Source organism: Leopardus geoffroyi, chromosome A1, assembly GCF_018350155.1.
Source record: "Leopardus geoffroyi isolate Oge1 chromosome A1, O.geoffroyi_Oge1_pat1.0, whole genome shotgun sequence".
Lineage (NCBI taxonomy): Eukaryota > Metazoa > Chordata > Mammalia > Carnivora > Felidae > Leopardus > Leopardus geoffroyi.
In genome coordinates, this window is record NC_059326.1 from 106,880,953 (window position 1) to 106,899,397 (window position 18,445).

Consider the following 18,445-nt stretch of genomic DNA (forward strand, 5'->3'; position numbering starts at 1 on the left):
GACATTAAGCACTATGTATCTAATTTTGGCATTTTGTGTAATTTAACGAGTACAACCCCATCTGTCCCTTTTAAGCCTCCTAAATGTGTGTGTGTGCATGCATGCGTGTGTGTGCGTGTGTGTGTGTGTGCGTGTGTTGGCGTGCTGTGTGTGAAAGGCAAGGCAGGGCGCTGCGTTGTCTGTGTGCGTCAGCATATCATTTTGAGAACAGCTCCCCCATGTAGCTGAGAGACCTGGTTTCAGATGCCAACCGGAGCATCCTCAGGCTCATTAATAATGGACGAGTCTGACAGAAGCAGCCTCACTTACCTTTGTTTTCCACCGTAGACGAGGGGAGACATGGATCTCTCTGTTTTGCCAAATAACAACCATCCTGACAAATTCCTGCGGCTCGATGTGAAGTCTTTCATGAGGAACTCAGCTCTTCTTCAGGCCAGCCTGGTGAGGTTTCCAGGTGGGAATCACCCTGCTGCCCAGCACTGGCAAAACCTCGTGTACTCACAGGTAAAGTCCAGGACAGCATAAAGCCCCCAGGCGAGGATCAGTTCTTTCTCACTACCTACTATTTCCTTATTTGTGCCGGGAGGGTGGGGGGAAGGCTGTAGGGAACACGGTGCAAGGTGGCTGCCCTTGCAATATAAAAAAGGTCTTTCTCTCTTCCTTAACGTAAGGAAACTCTCTGATCACTTTATAAAATATGTGAATTCCTGCAAACATTCATTTCCCGCCAAGCACTAGCTTTGCAGCCCGTCCTCATTTTATTGCCTAGTTTTCATTTTACTCCTTTCCTTCAGAATTTTTCAAACCACTTGTTACTTTTGCAAATAAGACTCTGGGGGGAAAATCTACCTCTCTCTTCTGGTAAATTCTAAGCCCAAAGCAGCAGCAGCTTAAAAAAGGGACTCAAACACAGCCTCTGAGACCACGGGGAACTTGCTCTTGCCTTATTTAGGCTGGCTCCCTTTCATTTCTTGCAGAGAAGAGTCAGCATAACAATGGAAACCCAATGATTGAAGGAAAACAAAATAGAGGGAACTCTTCCCTTTTATTTTAGATACTCTTATTTTCTGCAGGTATCCATGTGGACAAGACATAACAATCAGACCTTCAAACCCAGTGCACACTTTATTTTTTCGCTTTCTTCTTTTGCACCTTCCTTCTTTTTGCTGACCAAAAGAGAGGAATAAAACTGTGATGAGTTCCATGTGCTGGAATAAACATAAAGGCCCTGACTGTTGGAAGGCTCAAGAAACAGGAATAATCTTTGTTTTAAGACGTGAGGGCTAATGGGGTTAAGGGTTAGTCAATTTAGAAACAGGAAGAAGCATTTCATTTCAGAACAGATGTGACTGACCTACAAACCCCTGCAAGTCATTAAGTCCTTTGGAGTGGTTCAAATTCCCTGAACAGAAATTTGTTTTCTTTTAAGAAACAGTTGCTACTCATGAGTCCTGGTGTAAAGTGACTCCTTTGTGGTGTGTTTGTGGGCTCCTCGGGACCTTTATCATGAGATCATTCAAAATCAAGTACACTCAAATGATTATGTAAGTGTTTCCTCCACCTATAAGGGTTTTAATTTATTTCCATCATAAGGCAGCCTGTTATGACAACTGACTTTTTAAAAAATTTTGCATCCTTCCCTTTTGGAATCCTCCAAACTCTTCCCCCCACCCATACACACCTTTTTGGTTATTGTTTTCGTGTTTTAAGTTAAACACAATAAATTCCTCCTCATTGTTTATGCCACGGAATAAAATGACTCAAAAATCAGTTCAGAAAACCTTGGCCCTCCTATGCTATGAAGTTTAGTAGAAGAAAACATATCCAATAAATTCCTTTGAGGTTGGAACGTATCAATCTAACATCTTTTGTTTGGTACTGGAGTTGACCTATTTCCTTCATGGGAATCTTCACAGTTTAAAGCTCTGTTGAATGTTGTTCCTAAACCTGAATGAAATGCATCCAATTTTTAAGGGGCGTCTTTTTCAATAGGTAGGCCCTGATGAGTTGAAGCGGTTATTTAACAAAAAAACAAGGAGGTAAAAACCTGCTATGAATGTCTTTAGATATGTTATTGGTAATTTTTTTTAATTGTTCTTTGAGTGTATTTATTTATTCTTGAGAGAGAGACAGAGAGAGTGAGCAGGGGAGGGGCAGAGAGAGAGGAAGAGAGAGGAAAGCAGGCTCTGCACTGTCAGCGTGGAGCCTGATGTGGGGCTCGAACTCACAAACTGTGAGATCATGACCGGAGCAGAAACCAAGAGGCAGACACCTAACCAACAGAGCCACCAAGGCACCCCTGTTATTGGTAATTTTAAACTGCACATGAACTCGATTTAATTATCCTTTTACCCTAAAATAATGTTAAAATGACAGAATAAAGGCTAATTTACTATTGAAATAACGGGGTGAGGGGAAATAAATCTTACAAATTCAGTTAGCTGGGTAGCCATGACACAAATTAGGACTAACAATTATTTGTATTTACTACTTTAATTTGCAATTTGTGAATAACTAGTTCTTCTCTCATTAGCTGTATTTTAAAAAATCGAGGAGTGATATATTTGTGGGATAAAATAAATACCTAAAATAAAGGACTTACTAAAGTTTTAAGTAGCTGTAGAGATACCTGGAAGAAGGCACAAAGTGTATCAGGTGCATTTGAGGCGTTAAGGGTGCATAAGGTGGCCCTGTCAGAAGTTCTTAATTAAAAACCCTCAGTCTGCTGGGGATGCATTAAACCAACAGGAAGAGCATCGAATAAAGAGGGTGGAAACCTGGTTTCTTGTCTCACATCCACAGTAAGCCACTTTAAGAGACATCTATTGTGGCTCTTACTTGGTTCATGCCTCAATATTTTCACTTGAAAAACTAGAATAATGTTAATTTTACATATTTGTTTTAAAATGAGAACAAGTAAAATAACATGAGGTAAAACAATTGAGAGGAAATATTTCCCATAAAAGTTTAAGAAATGTGTGTTGTTGTTGTTGTTGTTGTTGTTGTTAGACAGCAGTCTGTTGTGTGTGTTGAAATTATCCTTTCATTAGACATTGCAAAACAGTAGATAATACTACTTGCATTTTTTTATTTATAGTGTGGATGGAGGGATGATTGTGCGTGTGTGTAGATGGTGGTGTTAGGGAATATAGTCAATACATCTGTGAATCCATAACTCAAGCAGTAGATTTTTTACTCACATGAAATCTACACAGACTTCAGAGTTGTGTCAGCTTACCGCTCGGTCTCACACCACCCAGGTGCATGGTGTTTGGGATTCAGACTACATCACGAAATGTCAAAGGACTTAACCTAGCAACAATTGCCTTCAAAATGAGTGGTAATTCAGCAGTTAAAACACAGATCTCATAATCCCGAATGTGAAGTTGAATTCCTAACTATATGCAGCATATCCTTATCCATCTCAAAGCTTTTCTATAAAAATTCACATAACATTTTCAGGGGAAATTCTTTAAGCCATTATTACACATGAAAGCAATTGTGGGCATATAGAAAAGCAAGCACTCGTTCTCACGCATGCCTATAGTCCAGGACGCTGTGAATTCCATGCCAGGCAAATACACAGGTCATCCATGTTTGCAGGGAGAGAGTATGAGCATATATTTCTTGATTCCACTATATTTACTCCTTCTTAAATTCTTTCAGTAAAGAAGCAAAGAAGCTTCACAATAAATTTCATCTCAGTGCAATGAACAAATGTTCGCCAAAATCTAATGTTTCTGGTTGTTAAAATAATTTGGGGCATGTATCTGATGAAGGCATGTGGAATTGTATTCTAAATATTTCTGCCAATCGCTTTATAAAACGAGGTAATGAAAGGAAAAGGGTGATTTTTTTTTAGTTTAAATGATAAAATATGTTTTGTTTCAGATAATGTAGTGCCCCCCCCTTTTTTTTGATTAGCAGTCAGACTTCAGAGTCATTTCAGACTAATCTCTTTGTTTTATCTTTTTTTATATATATATGAAATTTATTGTCAGATTGGTTTCCATACAACACCCAGTGCTCATCCCAAAAGGTGCCCTCCTCACTACCCATCACCCACCCTCCCCTCCCTCCCACCCCCCATCAACCCTCAGTTTGTTCTCAGTTTTTAAGAGTCTCTTATGCTTTGGCTCTCTCCCATTCTAACCTCTTTTTTTTTTTTCTTCCCCTCCCCCATGGGTTTCTGTTAAGTTTCTCAGGATCCACCCAAGAGTGAAAACATATGGTATCTGTCTTTCTCTGTATGGCTTATTTCACTTAGCATCACACTCTCCAGTTCCATCCACGTTGCTACAAAGGGCCATATTTCGTTCTTTCTCATTGCCATGTAGTACTCCATTGTGTATATAAACCACAATTGTTTTATCATTCCTGGCTTCCATCACATCTTTTTCAGAACCCAAGAGCATTCCATGCTAAACTTGTGAGCTGGAGCAAAAGACCAAGGATAAGAGGTTGCTCTTCCCTTGATTTCTAGGCAGTGTCATTTCCTGGGTTTATTTCCTAATCATTTTCTTCGCTTTTTATTACAGTCTTAAGAGCTATCTTTTCCCCTATGTTCTAATGTCTCTTCTATCTCAGTTTTTTGTTTTGTTTTGTTTTGCTTGTTTGCATACTATAATTGTACTTCTTAATGATCTGTCTCTGGACAGGTCCCTGAAATCTGTTTTGCCTTCTCTAAAAATGTCTCTATTCCTAATCCTCCAATTAGCGTTCTGAAAAGAATGCCCTGCATATGCATTAGACTCCCATTTTTAAGCCTGTATTTGGGGAAGAGCCTTTGAGGCTCTTAAATTATTATCTAGGAAGTAGAGTGACGGGCACCGCTCAGTTATTCAGGGATTTACTTGCAAATATCAGAACATGATTTATCAAGTTATGCTAAATTTATGCAGCTCACAAAATCTCCAGTGGGGTCTGGAATTTAGCCTTGGATGGTGTGCTGCCAGAAACAACACCTAAGCTGTCTCATCATACTGCTCTCAGATCAGACCCAAATGCCTCTTGCACTAAAGCTTTTATTAAGGACACCCTGAGTATTACAATAGCATGTGTGGGAGGTTAGGTGGAGGAGAAGGCAGGAAACAAGTTTCAAGAAAGGCCTGTGTCAGACAACAAAGGTTTGGTAATTGTTGTCTGAGATTTTAAATTTTATCCTGAAAATTTTGAGGGGTTGGTGAAAACTTATTCTAGCAATTTGGGAAACAGAATTACTGGGGTCACTGGGGAGCTGATTTTGTTTGTATACCCACAAGTAATAGATAAACAAAATGCCTTGTTTCAAGGCATTTATGATTATGAAAGGGACTTTGTTGTATGTACAGATTAAATTGGGGAAAAATGGAAATCTTTATAATCTTGATTCTCCCAATCCATAAACATGGTATATCTTTTTATTTATTCAGTTCTTCATATGGCCCTTCAATGATATCTTATAATTCTCCACATAGAAGTTTTCATAAAGTTTGTTAGGTGTATATCTAAATATTTATAGCACCATTGCTTTTAAGACTAGAACCTTTTAAATCATGTTTCATAATAAAGTGTTACTCATGCATGCCATTGATTTTTGTAGACTATTAATTGTTATATATTAATCTTAAATCCAGGAATAGTGTTAAATCTCTTTTATTTTGACTGTAAACATCCCTACAGCTAATCATGCTATCTGCTATTTTGTTTTATTTAAAACCCTATTCCTTTTATTTATTTTTCTGTTCTTATTGTATTGCTTAGGGCTTCCACTGAAAAAATATGTGAATGTTTGTGATTACTGACATCCTCGTGTTAATTCTGAAACTAAAACAAATGTTTCTAATATTGCAGCCATTTGGTAAACTATGCCCTGGAAGTTTTACATAGATTCTCTTAATTAAGTTTTAAAGATCCCCTACTCTTCCCCGGTGGTTAGGAAAGTTTGCTTAAAGACATTTGAATGTTTTCAAAATCTTTTTCAGAATCTGTTGTAAAATGCTGCATTTTTTTTTTCCTGTTAATGTGATGAGTTACATTCATCTTCTAATTTTAAATCATCCTCCAGGTAAAAATTATTTCTTGATATAAATCTTATTCTGGTATGTATAATTTATATGTATTGTAGGATTCTTTTTAGCAATAGCCTATTCATGACTTTTGCATTGTGCTTATACGAGAAATTGTCCTATAATTAAATTACCTTTTCTTTTACTTACTGTCTTTGTCTGGAGTTTATACCAAGCTTTCATAAAGTGAATTGGGGAGTATTCCTTCTTTTCTTATTTTCTGGAAGTGTTTGACAAAATATAAATGATCTGTTTCAGGGATATCCAGTAGAATTTGACTGCAATATTCTCTTGGCCTGATAATTTTCAGTTTGGGGTAGATGTTAACTTATTGATTCAATTAATCAAATTATCACAGGTTTATTATCATTTTCTATTTTTTCTTTGCTTAAAATTTTTTCAATGTTTATTTATTTTTGAAAGACAGAGAAAGAGACAGAGTGCAAGCGGGTAGGGACAGAGAGAGAGGGAGACACAGAATCCGAAGCAGGCTCCAGGCTCTGGGCTGTCAGCACAGAGTACAACACGGGGTTCAAACTCATGAACCATGAGATCATGACATGAGCTTAAGTCAGATGCTTAACAGACTGAGCCACCCAAGCCCCCCTATTTTTTTTCTTAATTAAGTTTGATAAGTTATATTATGAGGGAAACTGCCCAGTTGCATATAAAGTTTTTAAGTTGCTCATATTATTCTCCTATTACATTTATTAATCTCTGCTACATCTCTTTCATTCTTTCTTTTACATTTCTAACACTGGATTTGTGTCTTTTTATTTTTCCTGAGCTGTATTGCCAGAGATATTTTAATCTGTTTAGCCTCTCCAAAGAAATATTTTTCAACATTGTTCATCCTCTCTATTCGTTTTTTAATTTGTAATATTTACTGATTTCTACTATCTTTTTTATTTGTTTAAATTGCAGTTAACATACAATGTAATATATCTACTTCTATCTTTATTGTTTCTTATTACCTCATTTTCTCATTCTGCCTTTATAATGCAAGAAAATATTTTTGTAATACTCCCTCAAAATACCATTTCAACTCCACCCAACAATTTTACAAATGTAGCATTTTCCATTTTAATTCTATTCTAAATTTTTAATTTCCATTATTTCTTTGAAGTGTGTGTTTTAGTTTTCTACAAAACGTGGTACTTTAACTTTTTGATATAAATATACAAATTTCTAACTAAGTTGACTGTGTTCAAACAGCACAATCCATATAATACTGAGTCTTTGAAATTTGTTTTAAAGTCTAGTACATTATCAACTTTTGTAAATATCCAGTGTATATTTTTTTTTTAATTTTTTTTTTCAACGTTTATTTATTTTTGGGACAGAGAGAGACAGAGCATGAACAGGGGTGGGGCAGAGAGAGAGGGAGACACAGAATCGGAAACAGGCTCCAGGCTCTGAGCCATCAGCCCAGAGCCCGCCGCGGGGCGGGGCTCGAACTCACGGACCGCGAGATCGTGACCTGGCTGAAGTCGGACGCTTAACCGACTGCGCCACCCAGGCGCCCCTATCCAGTGTATATTTTAAAATTAATGTATTCAGTTGTTTAATGAAGATGTCAGTATATGTGACTTGATCAAACTCGGTTTTATTGCTCAAATCCTTTATCTTTAGTAATTGTTTTGTCTGCTTGATAAAAATTCTCTGCGTAAATTTCTCCTTGTAATTATGTCAAGTTTTGCTTTATAAATTTTGATACTATTTTATTAGATACATACAAGTTTAAAATTGTTATATTTTACTGATGATATCTGTCTTTATTCACTTTATAGCAATTCTCTGTAACTAACAAAGTCTTTTATTTTAATACCTATTTTGTCTGCTAAATATATACTTTCTTAGTGGTTAGTCAGGCTAAGTTATGTTATGGAAACAAATTTTGAGTTAACACAATAAAATGTATCTTTCACAACATCTGATGTGGGTGATGTAGATGTCCTAAAGGCCTGGCTTCCAAGTGGAATCCAGACTGTTCCTTTTTGAGGGTTTACTATATCAGAATCTCCATAGGTCTGAACATTGGAAAGAGAGTAACCCAGGAATCTTTCAAGGGATTTTAGGGGTCAACCATGAGTTGTTAGTCATATGTCCTTGCCATTGTATGCCCTTAAGAAGAAATGGATTTGCTAGTTAGGCTTTGCCACAGTTTATCATTCTGTCAAATATATTTACACACTATATATGCATATATATATATATATATGTATATGTATATGTATATGTATATGTATATGTATATGTATACATATATGTATATGTATATGTATACATATATGTATATGTATACATATACATATACATGTATATGTATGTATATATACATATATGTATATGTGTATATATATGTATGTATAGTGTGTGTGTGTGTGTGTATATATATATATATATATACAGCATATATATAGTGCATATACATATATAAATACACTTATATGTTAAAAATATTTACATAACATATATTATATATGTACACAATATATAAATAACACACATATATATATATAAACTCTCCCTTTCTGAATGGGAAAAATTAAAGACACAGCTGTCACTATTCCAAAGTAATTCTGAGATCCCATGGGAGTAGTTTGCATGGCCTCCTTCTTTGAGGATATGGAAGATTGATTAGGACATGATTCTGCTTTTTAGAAGGATTTCTGATGCATTGTTCTCTATAGTCCTTGATTACACTCTTTAGGAAGCATCTCCTTGTTCACTTTTCTCTTTTGCCACATCAGAAGTAGACCCTGCTTCAAGGATAGACTTCAAAGTTTACTCCTACTCAAGGACATTTAGAAATCTAGGGTTATTGTCATTGTTTTCTTTTGTTTTGTTTTAATTTTAAACATTTAAAAGCTTTTAGGTGTAGGCTTGTGATTTCTTTGGTAATACATTCTTTACAGAATTTAGGAAGCTATTTATTAATGTATCTTACCTGACATAACTGACTACTTGCAGACACTTTTATATGTCAGTAAACACACCTACGTTCTTTGAAGATATAGCTCTCAAATAGGCTGTAATGCCTTGCTTTTCTGCCTCCATTTCTGTATTTTTAGAGTCAGTGACAACTGCATAGAGGCTCTCAGGGATAACAGTTATGAAAGCACAGCCTAGCATGATCTTTATCTTGAGTCATTTTATTCAGTTGAGAAATTTCAATAGGTATTTTTTGCTCAATGCTTTTTAAAAAAAAATAATTCTGTGTTTTAGTATTGAGATCTACAAACAGACTTTCAACAATAGAAGGCATCACATTTCTAGATGCCTAGATTCCTCTCTACTTTCTTTCTTCTTTCCAACTGTGCAGCTGTCTCTAATCTCATCTCTTTCTTGTAGCACATTAATGCTATGATTATTGTAATGTCATTATATGTACATGAATTCTCTGATTATTTCACAAGTATCTCTCCTAGAGCTACAGGTGATTAGATTCCAAATTACAACAAATGACATTTATGCAAAAAAAATTTTTTTCCTATAGGATATGAATAACCATCATTCCAGCTTCTGATGTTTCTCTCATCCCTTTCAACTTTTTGGCTGCAAGTCCATGCCACATGTTTGTGGAATTTCAAGATCTACTACTTTATTAGGGAGGATAGACTAGGCTGTGCTAACACGTAACCCCACAAAATACCAGTAACTAAAAAGAATGTTCATGCTCACGAGAAGCCTAAAAAAGGGCAGGTGGATTTTAGAGGCAACTCTTTTTCAAGCAATAACCCATGGCCTCAAGTTCTTTCATCCTGTAGTTCTGCCATCACAGAACCCTTACTTAACAGTGACACAAAAATGGAAAATGAGCCAAAAATCTTGTGGAAGATTTCAGGGGCCAGGCTTGGAGGTGGTTTAGCTGGCCCCAATTTAACTTCAAGCCAGACTGGGAAAGACAGTCATCCATCCTTTATGCTTAGGAGAAGAGGATAAAATTCATAGGCATTTAACCAGTCACCACAATACATAGCTCCCATTCTTCTTCATTTGCCAGTATATCTTTTCACATTCTTTCACTCTCATTTTTGAGTCCTTATATTTTAGGTTCTCCTCTTATAAATATTACATAATTTCATTTAATTTTAAAAATCTGACCTGACAATCTCTGTCTTTAAATAAAGAATTTAGTCTATTTACATTTAACATGATTATTTCTAAAATTGTTCTATTTTGCTGAAGTTCCCCCATTCTTGGTTTCAATTTTATTGTCTTATTATCAAGTTTCCTTTATCTTTTTTTCTATTGCTGTACTGATTTAGAAACTATGGATTCTTGGGGCGCCTGGGTGGCGCAGTCGGTTAAGCGTCCGACTTCAGCCAGGTCACGATCTCGCGGTCCGTGAGTTCGAGCCCCGCGTCAGGCTCTGGGCTGATGGCTCAGAGTCTGGAGCCTGTTTCCGATTCTGTGTGTCCCTCTCTCTCTGCCCCTCCCCCGTTCATGCTCTGTCTCTCTCTGTCCCAAAAATAAATAAACATTGAAAAAAAAAATTTTTTTTAAAGAAACTATGGATTCTTTCTCTATTTTTTACTAATAAATCTATCCTCTCACTAACCTGATTTCTTAAAATGTTCTAATAAAAAATATTTGTGTTAAATTTTACTGTCAAGTGACTTAGTTATCCCTTATTCAAAAACTCACAAATTAGGGGTGCCTGGGTGGGTCAGTTGGTTGAGCATCCTGCTCTTGATTTCAGCTCAGATCATGATCCCAGAGTTTTGGGATCAAGGCCTGCACTGGGCTCTGCACTGAGTGTGGAACCTACTTAAGACTCTCTCTCTCTCCCCCTCTCTCCATCTCTCTCTTCCACTCCCTCTACCCCTTTCCTCCACTCATGCTATTGCTCTCTTTCTAAAATAAAAAAAAAATTAAAATAAATTAAAAATTGTTTAAGTTCCCAAATTGGTGATTATTATCTCTGTTTTACCATAAAATCAATACTTAACTTAGATATATACAGAGAGATATAGATAGACTTATCAATATTTTTTCCATATTCCTTTTTGTTTTGTTTTGTTTTGTTCGGCATTTCTTCTTAATTTTTCCTTTTATTATCAAGTTTCTTCTTTCTGGAGTACAGTTTTTTTAGAGGCTCTTTCTTTATTGGTCTATTAATTATATACTCTCAGTTTTTGTTTGTCTCAACGTGCACTCTATTTCACTAATTTTGCTGGTTGATAGTTTACTTATATATAAATGTTGTAAATAATGATTTAAGTGTATAAAAGATAAATGGACAAAGTAATGGTGATACGGAAAAGTCCAGGTAAGCTTTGAAATGTTACTTTCCTTGAATATTTTAAAATACAAATTATTGTAGAGTCCATATGGCTAAAATAATAGAATTACTGTTGAATTTTCCTTTGGTAAATATAATCTAGTGGGGTCGAGAGTTAGAATCAAATACATGCTTTTTTTTCCCGTAGGCTATTTGAGAAAAATTATCAAAATGTGAATGAACCTCAACCATCATTAGTATTTTTTATATTGCTATCATATTCTTAGTAAAGAATATTCTATTATATATCTTAGTAAAAATATTCTATTAGTTTTCCCTTCACATGCCTTCAGACATGAAATTGTCATGCAACAGAAAAATAAATGGCACCATGTATTAAGATAAACCCCAGACTTCCAAGAATATGGTTTAGATTAAGGGTTTGCATGTTCTTTTTACACTATAGGTCTGATAAATTTTTATCTTGTGCATGTTAGTTTTTCAGGGTCTTTATACACTGTAATAGAGTCTGTTATTTTTTCCTGGCCCCCCGAACTGTATTTTCCTCATTTACAGAGCTTTCTTATTTAAGAAGCTCAAAGAATAGTCTAGTAGGCAAGAGAACTGACAAAGCAAATTTGTCAGTGTCCAAAGAATTATCCTTCTCAAAGATGATCAAAGATATCTATCCTCGAAAAAAACAAAAAAGCCTTGAGTCAGAATTATGCGAAGCTGAAATGATCTAATTTCATATCAAACTGTTTTCATATCAAATTCAGAAACATGTTTTATGAGGTCAACCATCTTAAAGACAAATGCTAAGTCAAGATGATGTATTATTTCATTGCAAATTTCAGTATTGTAGAATATAAATTGATTTTCAGACCAACAACATAATAAATTCAGAGAAGATCTCCAAGTTGACCGCTAAGCATGTCAAAAATCTATGGGTTAAGAAAATTAGGGAAATGTAAGGCTGAAGAGAATGTGAATGGTTTTACCTAGATGATTTTTTTTGGCTTATCAGCCATTTCAGAAGGAAACTGTATGTAAAATTAGTTTACAATTTAGCTTACATAAATACATATTCAATGTGACCTATATACCCCAATATATGCTGAGGAATCAGTATAATGGTGATAATAAAGATGACTAAGAGGAATATCAATTGCTATTGAACCTGTTTAGGAAGTCTGAAATATGTGAAACATATGCATTAAAAAATTGCTGTAAATTAGTGAAATGTGTCACTAGCTTTTAAGGGTTAACCCTAAGTTTTCTGAAAATTAACTTATGTGAAATTCCTCTCCCTTGAAGCCCCATGATAACTGAGGCATTACTCTATAAGCTTTTGTTTCTTCTCAACTTTATTTAACCAATGAACAAATTTTAATGGAAATATTTTCTACCTCCATGATACTTTTGTAGCCATAAGAAGAAAGAAAGAAAAAAAAAGCAAAATACAAACCTGAAGGCCAGATCAGACACAAAAACACAACTGGCCTCCACTGTTAAACTTGAGACACTGGTTGTCCTTAGGCAGGGGAAGGGCAAGGCAGAGTGAGGTGTGCTGGTAGGTGCTCTGTTTCTTGGTAGCGTCTTGGGTTTATTTGGTTTGTGAAAATTTATCGAGCTATACATTTATGATATGTGCGATTTTCTATTGTATATTTTGCTTCAATAAAGAAGGTTTAAAAAATCTGAAAGTCAATATTAGAGCCATCTAATAGCCACCTGGTCTTTACACATATAAAGGAATATGATGCTGTTCTGTCCTCCAAACTGCCTGAAATAGGAGTCCCAAGAGAGTTTTTGTAAAAGCCAAGGCACATCTATAAAATGTTTGTAATCTTCACTTTGCTGGATTAATCCAGCAATGCTAAATATTATTTTTATCGGTCGTGGAATGCACAAATAGAAAGAAGTAAAATGTTATTAAATCTCAGTGCAAGTGAGCTGGAAAAGAAATTGGCTTTGTTCAGAATTCTATGATTGGAATTAAAGGACAGCGTTCTTTCTCTGTAGTGATAAAATAGCATTTTAATGAATGATTACTGAAGCTGAGCAAGATCACATGCAAAGAAAAAACTCAGTTAAGGACAGGATTCTAGGTCAGACCAGATCCTAGAATCGTTTCCTCATTCATTGTCCTAATCTGTTGGGGTTCCAGGCAGAATCAGCAAATTTTCAGGGGCAGTTATGTCACGTTTCATCCTCCGCCATCAGTGAGTGGCCCATTGGTAAGAGGAGACTTGTCTCTGTGCCTCCTAACAGAGAGAGAAGAAGACTATCACTGCTCAGCGAATGAGAGGACCCAGTGCACAGCGTGCTGTTGCTACGGATCATCCCCCACCATCCCTGTCCTCTGTTCTGAAGAATAACCCACTGTACGGTGACATAAGTTTGGAGGAAGCTATGGAAGAAAGAAAAAAGAACCCCTCATGGACCGTTGAAGAATATGACAGGCATTCCCTTCACACAAACCTTTCTGGACACCTGAAGGTACTCAAAGCAAAGAATCACCTTCTTCAGTTGCTGAAGAAGATCAGTTGAAGTTTCCTTTTTTAAAAATGGATATAAGGGTGCCTGGGTGGCTCAGTCGGTTAAGCATCCGACTTCTGCTCAGGTCATGATCTCACAGTTCATGAGTTTGAGCCCCGCATCGGGCTCTCTGCTGACAGCTCAGAGCTGGGAGCCTGCTTCAGATCTGTGTCTCCATTTCTCTCTGTCCCTCCCCTACTCATGCTCTGTCAGTCTCTCTCTCTCTCTCAAAAATAAACATTAAAAAATTTTTTTAAATGGGTGTTTAGGTGACCACCCCTTTTCGCTAGACCCAGATGTCCAGGTGTCAGATCATTGTGGCATCTGGCATCCTTTTCTCTGTCCCAGTCAGTACATGTTTATTGATTTGTTCTGAGTTTTACAGTGTCAGCAATTTCTGGCATCTGTATAGTGTAGAGAGGAGGAAATGATGTGATACAGAAAGGTTTACCTAGAAGGTAAAAGGTTTTTCAAAGTTAATTTGGCAGATTATGTATGTTTTCCCCTAGTTTTATGACCATTTATTTTATGAATACTTAAGAATTCCCTATTCTGCATTTATTCAAAAATATTTATTAAATTCTCTGTCTTAGGCACTGTGCAAGGCAGTTCTCATCAAAGGTCATCTTATTCCAAGCCCACTCAATGATTTAAGATTGCAGATTTACATTTTGGACATTTTCCTGTGTCTCAGTAACAAAACAAAACAAAAACATTTCAACACAGGAAAAGTATGCAATGAACTCATTCACCCAGCCTAAACCCAACTTCAGTTTTTCTTTCCCCACCGCCCACCCGCACTCCCACCCCAACCCCACTGGTGGTGTCCTCTGTCACATGTATAGAAGATCTAGACATACCTGAACATCAGGGAGGGTGGCCCTGTATTTTTTACTAGATTCCTCCTCAGCCTCGGTTTGCCCTAGGGTCAGGGAGGCCTGATATTTTCCATATACCCTTCACGTAACAAGGTGTATCTGCTCTGAGCCCCGTAACTTAAGCACCTGAAGATTTCTTTCTGTTGAAAAGGGGATAGCATTGTGTCCCCTTAAAATCTTACACTTAAAAATCTCTTATGTGCACTCTTGAAATATCTTCTTGTCCAGAGACTTTGAGGTTTTTTAATCTCCTAATAGATTTGATGTATCTACTTAATCTAGCCTTTTTTTCCAGGGAAGTTTCCATAACAGACACTCCCCCCTAGCAACAGTAATCTTGTGTTTTGTTTTGTTTTGTTTTGTTTTTATCAGGAGTCTGAAGATCAGGACCTCTAAGAAGTCACTTTCTTTTTTTCTTTTTCTTTTTTTTTTATTAAGTTTTTATTTTAATTCCAGTGTAGTTAAAATACAGTGTTATATTGGTTTCAGTTGTACGATATAGTGATTCAACAGTTCCATACATCACCCAGTGCTCATGATGAAAATTGCACTCCTTAATCCCCATCACTTATCTCACCCAACCCAATCCCCCTCTCCTCTCCCCTCTAGTGACCATCAGTTTGTTCTCTATACTTAAGAGTCTGTTTCTTGGTTTCTTTCTCTCTCTCTCTCTCTTTCTCTGTCTCTGTCTCTCTCTCTCTCTCTTCTCTCTCTTGTTCCTTTGCTTGTTTGTTTTGTTTCTTAAATACCACATGAGTAGAATCATATGGTATTTGTCTTTCTCTGACTGACATACTTCCCTTAGCATAATACTGTCTAGCTCCATCCATGTTTTTGCAAATGGCAGGTGACATTCTTTTCTATGGCTGAATACCATCCCATTGTGTGTGTGTGTGTGTGTGTGTGTGTGTGTGTATACACCATATCTTTATTCATTCATCTATCGATGGATACCTGGGCTGCTTAAGAAGTCACTTTCTACAATTAGGAAAAAATGTATTGTTTTATTTTGCAAGCATTTCTTGACTGTATGCTAGAGCTTCTTCTCCACTCCATGTTGTTCACATGAATGGCAAAGGGACTATAAAGATGAGTATTCCTGTCCCTGTTGTCAAATAGTTAATCTAACTGATCAAAGTAACAAACCATAACTATAAAACAAGATAGAGGAAGAGGATAGTGTTTGTAATAATAGTAGAAAGTGCTATGCAGATTCAAACGAGGACAAAACCACACTGGATTATAAAAAGGCTTCATGAGAAAGTCAATTTATGCTGGACTTGAAGAATCAGTAGAATTCCAAAAGATATGGAGAGTTTGCATGAGTGGGGAAGCTCTTCTGTCAGGAGTAGCAAGAAAAAAGGCACAAAAAAAGAAAGTGAGAGAGTTTGTGAGAACAGTAAATAGTCCAGTGTTGCTGGCACTGTAGTGTAAGTAATAGAATAGCTCTCAAAACCACTAAACAGAAAAGTTCGAATGTATGGCTGAGGAGATTGAACATCATTGGCAATGAGGAATAATGTTTCTGTTGGAAAATTCCATGAGTTATGTTTAGGAGGATCAAATGTAAATATGATAGATGTATTGCTTCACTAAAACCAAAGTCAGTCCCCTCCCTAACCATCCTCCACATATACAGTTACCTCAGAGCTTTTATAGACCTCATGATACTATTTTTCAGCCCTTTTATTTTAATATGAGAGGGGTGGGGCATGGGTGAAGGGCAGAGGAAGAGAAAGAGAATCCCAAGAAGGCTCCATGCTCAGTGCAGACCCAATGTAGGGCTCAATCCCTAGACCTTGGCATCATGACCTGAGCTGAAATCAAGAGTCAGACATTCAACTGACTGAGCCACCCAGGTGCCCCAAGCACTAAGTTTTTAAAGAGATGTTTCTGGAAGTCATGATGTTTGTTCTCATTAGAATTTCTTTCTATACCTCATGAATTCAACTTCTTCATCGCCATCCTTATCCATAGCTCATAACTAGCAGAAAGAGCCCCTAACGTATGTTCTGAAACTTTTCCACCTCTTACAGGCTATAAAATTCCAAGTGCCTTTGGTCAGTCCCATTTTTCTAAAATACTAAGAGTTTTATCAGTAAGAAAGGAGAAAAGAAACCCCATATTTAGTTACCAGGGCAAACTACAAGCAAAATGTAAGAGAGGATTTCGACAAGGATTTCAAGATCATCTATCCTTCTGCACAGTTCATCCAAATTTTATTTTAATATTTTAGCTTTTCTAAGAGCAGGACATTGAAAGTAGTAGCCATGTGGTCGAAGAATGGTATTGCCATCATCAGTATCCACCCACCTCCCTATACGTGAGCCATTCCTCTCCTGGCAGTGCTAGCCTAAAGGTAAGTCATCGACCCCTGAGGCTAGAGAGGCAGAGAGGGTGGGCAGGCTGGCTGCTAGCCATTGATGATGAGAAATAATGATGCTATTCAGGGAAGCCTAGCCTCTCTTACTGCAACCATGACCCTTAAGCTTCACCCAGGGCAATAGGACTATTGGCCTTCAAACCTCTGAGAGTATCTTGTTCTATAGTATCAAGGAGTCTGTAACGCTGACTGATGATTGATCCTAGTCTCCTATGTAATTTTTTTTTTTTTTTTTTAGGAAAATCCTAATGACCTACGGTTTTGGTTGGGAGACATGTACACGCCCGGTTTTGATACCTTACTGAAAAAGGAAGAGGAACAAGAAAAGCATTCGAAATACTGTCGTATAGGTCTGATTTTGCTCCTTGTTGCCTGCATCTTGGTTTTCATAGTGACCGTTTGCATGTTTTTCACCTAAAGAAACTGCCGCAGACACAGACACTTGAAAGTTCTTAAAAATCTTTCTAAATAAACATTCGCAGAAAAACAGGTTCAAGTAGTATGAATGTATGGTTGAATGTACAGCTCAATGTAATTGTCTCGTAGAACACAAATGTTGCTGGAGATAAGCTGGCTTTCTCTCCATTGTTCTACGAAATTTGTAAGAATCCCAGAATGGCTTTTTTCCTTTGGGAGGCAGGACTTCTGGGGATCACAGAAAAGTCACCATATACAACCAAAAGTTAACACTCAGAATAGAGAACGAAACCGCACCAATAATTGTCAGCAGCTTTGTCTTACCTCCTTGCCACCCCCACCGTCCTTTCCTCCCTAAGACAGCTGAGCAAATCAGGGGCACCTGGGTGGCTCAGCCGGTTTAGTGCCTGACTTCCGCTCAGGTCATGACCTGGCAGTTCCTGAGCTTGAGTCCCCCGTGGTTGGGTGAGTAGCTCGCCCGGGGAGCCCCATTTCTTCCTCTCTTTCTGCCTCTCCTGGGAGTCTTTCTCTCTCTGTCCCTCACTCACGTGTGCCCCTCTCTCTCTCAAAGGAAGGAAGGAAGGGAGGAAGGAAGTTGGGCAAATCATTTTTTAGCTGCCAGATATACAGGTTAAAAACTTGTGGTTGTGCTATCTATTGCGTTGGATTCAAGCTGCCTTATCTCGTTTTGTTCCTATTTAAGCCAGAAAAAAAGGGGTGGTGGAGGGGCTTGACTCAAACATGTTCTTATTTTCCCAGGATTCCTTTTTAATGCCTCAGTTTGATGTCGCACTGTCAGTACACCTAAACTTGAACAGGCCATAGTTATAGAATTAATTACATTTCTTTAGTTTTTTTTTTTTTAATGTCTACTTACTTTTAAGAGACAGAGTACAAGTGGGGGAGGGGCAGAGAGAGAGGGAGACCCAGAATCCGAAGCAGGCTCCAGGCT

The 18,445-nt window shown here is 37.1% G+C and overlaps 1 protein-coding gene across 1 annotated transcript; it reads left to right on the top strand.

Moving 5' to 3' along the window:
* Window positions 1–244: 244 nt before the first annotated feature.
* Window positions 245–17,502, top strand: MINAR2 (membrane integral NOTCH2 associated receptor 2). Its single transcript, XM_045482441.1, has 3 exons — window positions 245–504; window positions 13,549–13,776; window positions 17,315–17,502. The coding sequence occupies exons 1-3, from the start codon at window positions 340–342 to the stop codon at window positions 17,492–17,494; spliced, it is 573 nt and encodes a 190-aa protein (XP_045338397.1). The 5' UTR covers window positions 245–339; the 3' UTR covers window positions 17,495–17,502.
* The last annotated feature ends 943 nt before the right edge of the window (window positions 17,503–18,445 follow it).

Excerpts from the sequence above, each read along its gene's own strand:
- MINAR2 (XM_045482441.1), top strand. The coding sequence starts at position 340 with ATGGATCTCTCTGTTTTGCCAAATAACAACCATCCTGACAAATTCCTG. Across the intron at positions 505-13,548 it reads AAAACCTCGTGTACTCACAG|AGAGAGAAGAAGACTATCAC; the intron begins GTAAAGTCCAGG and ends GCCTCCTAACAG. Across the intron at positions 13,777-17,314 it reads ACCTTTCTGGACACCTGAAG|GAAAATCCTAATGACCTACG; the intron begins GTACTCAAAGCA and ends TTTTTTTTTTAG.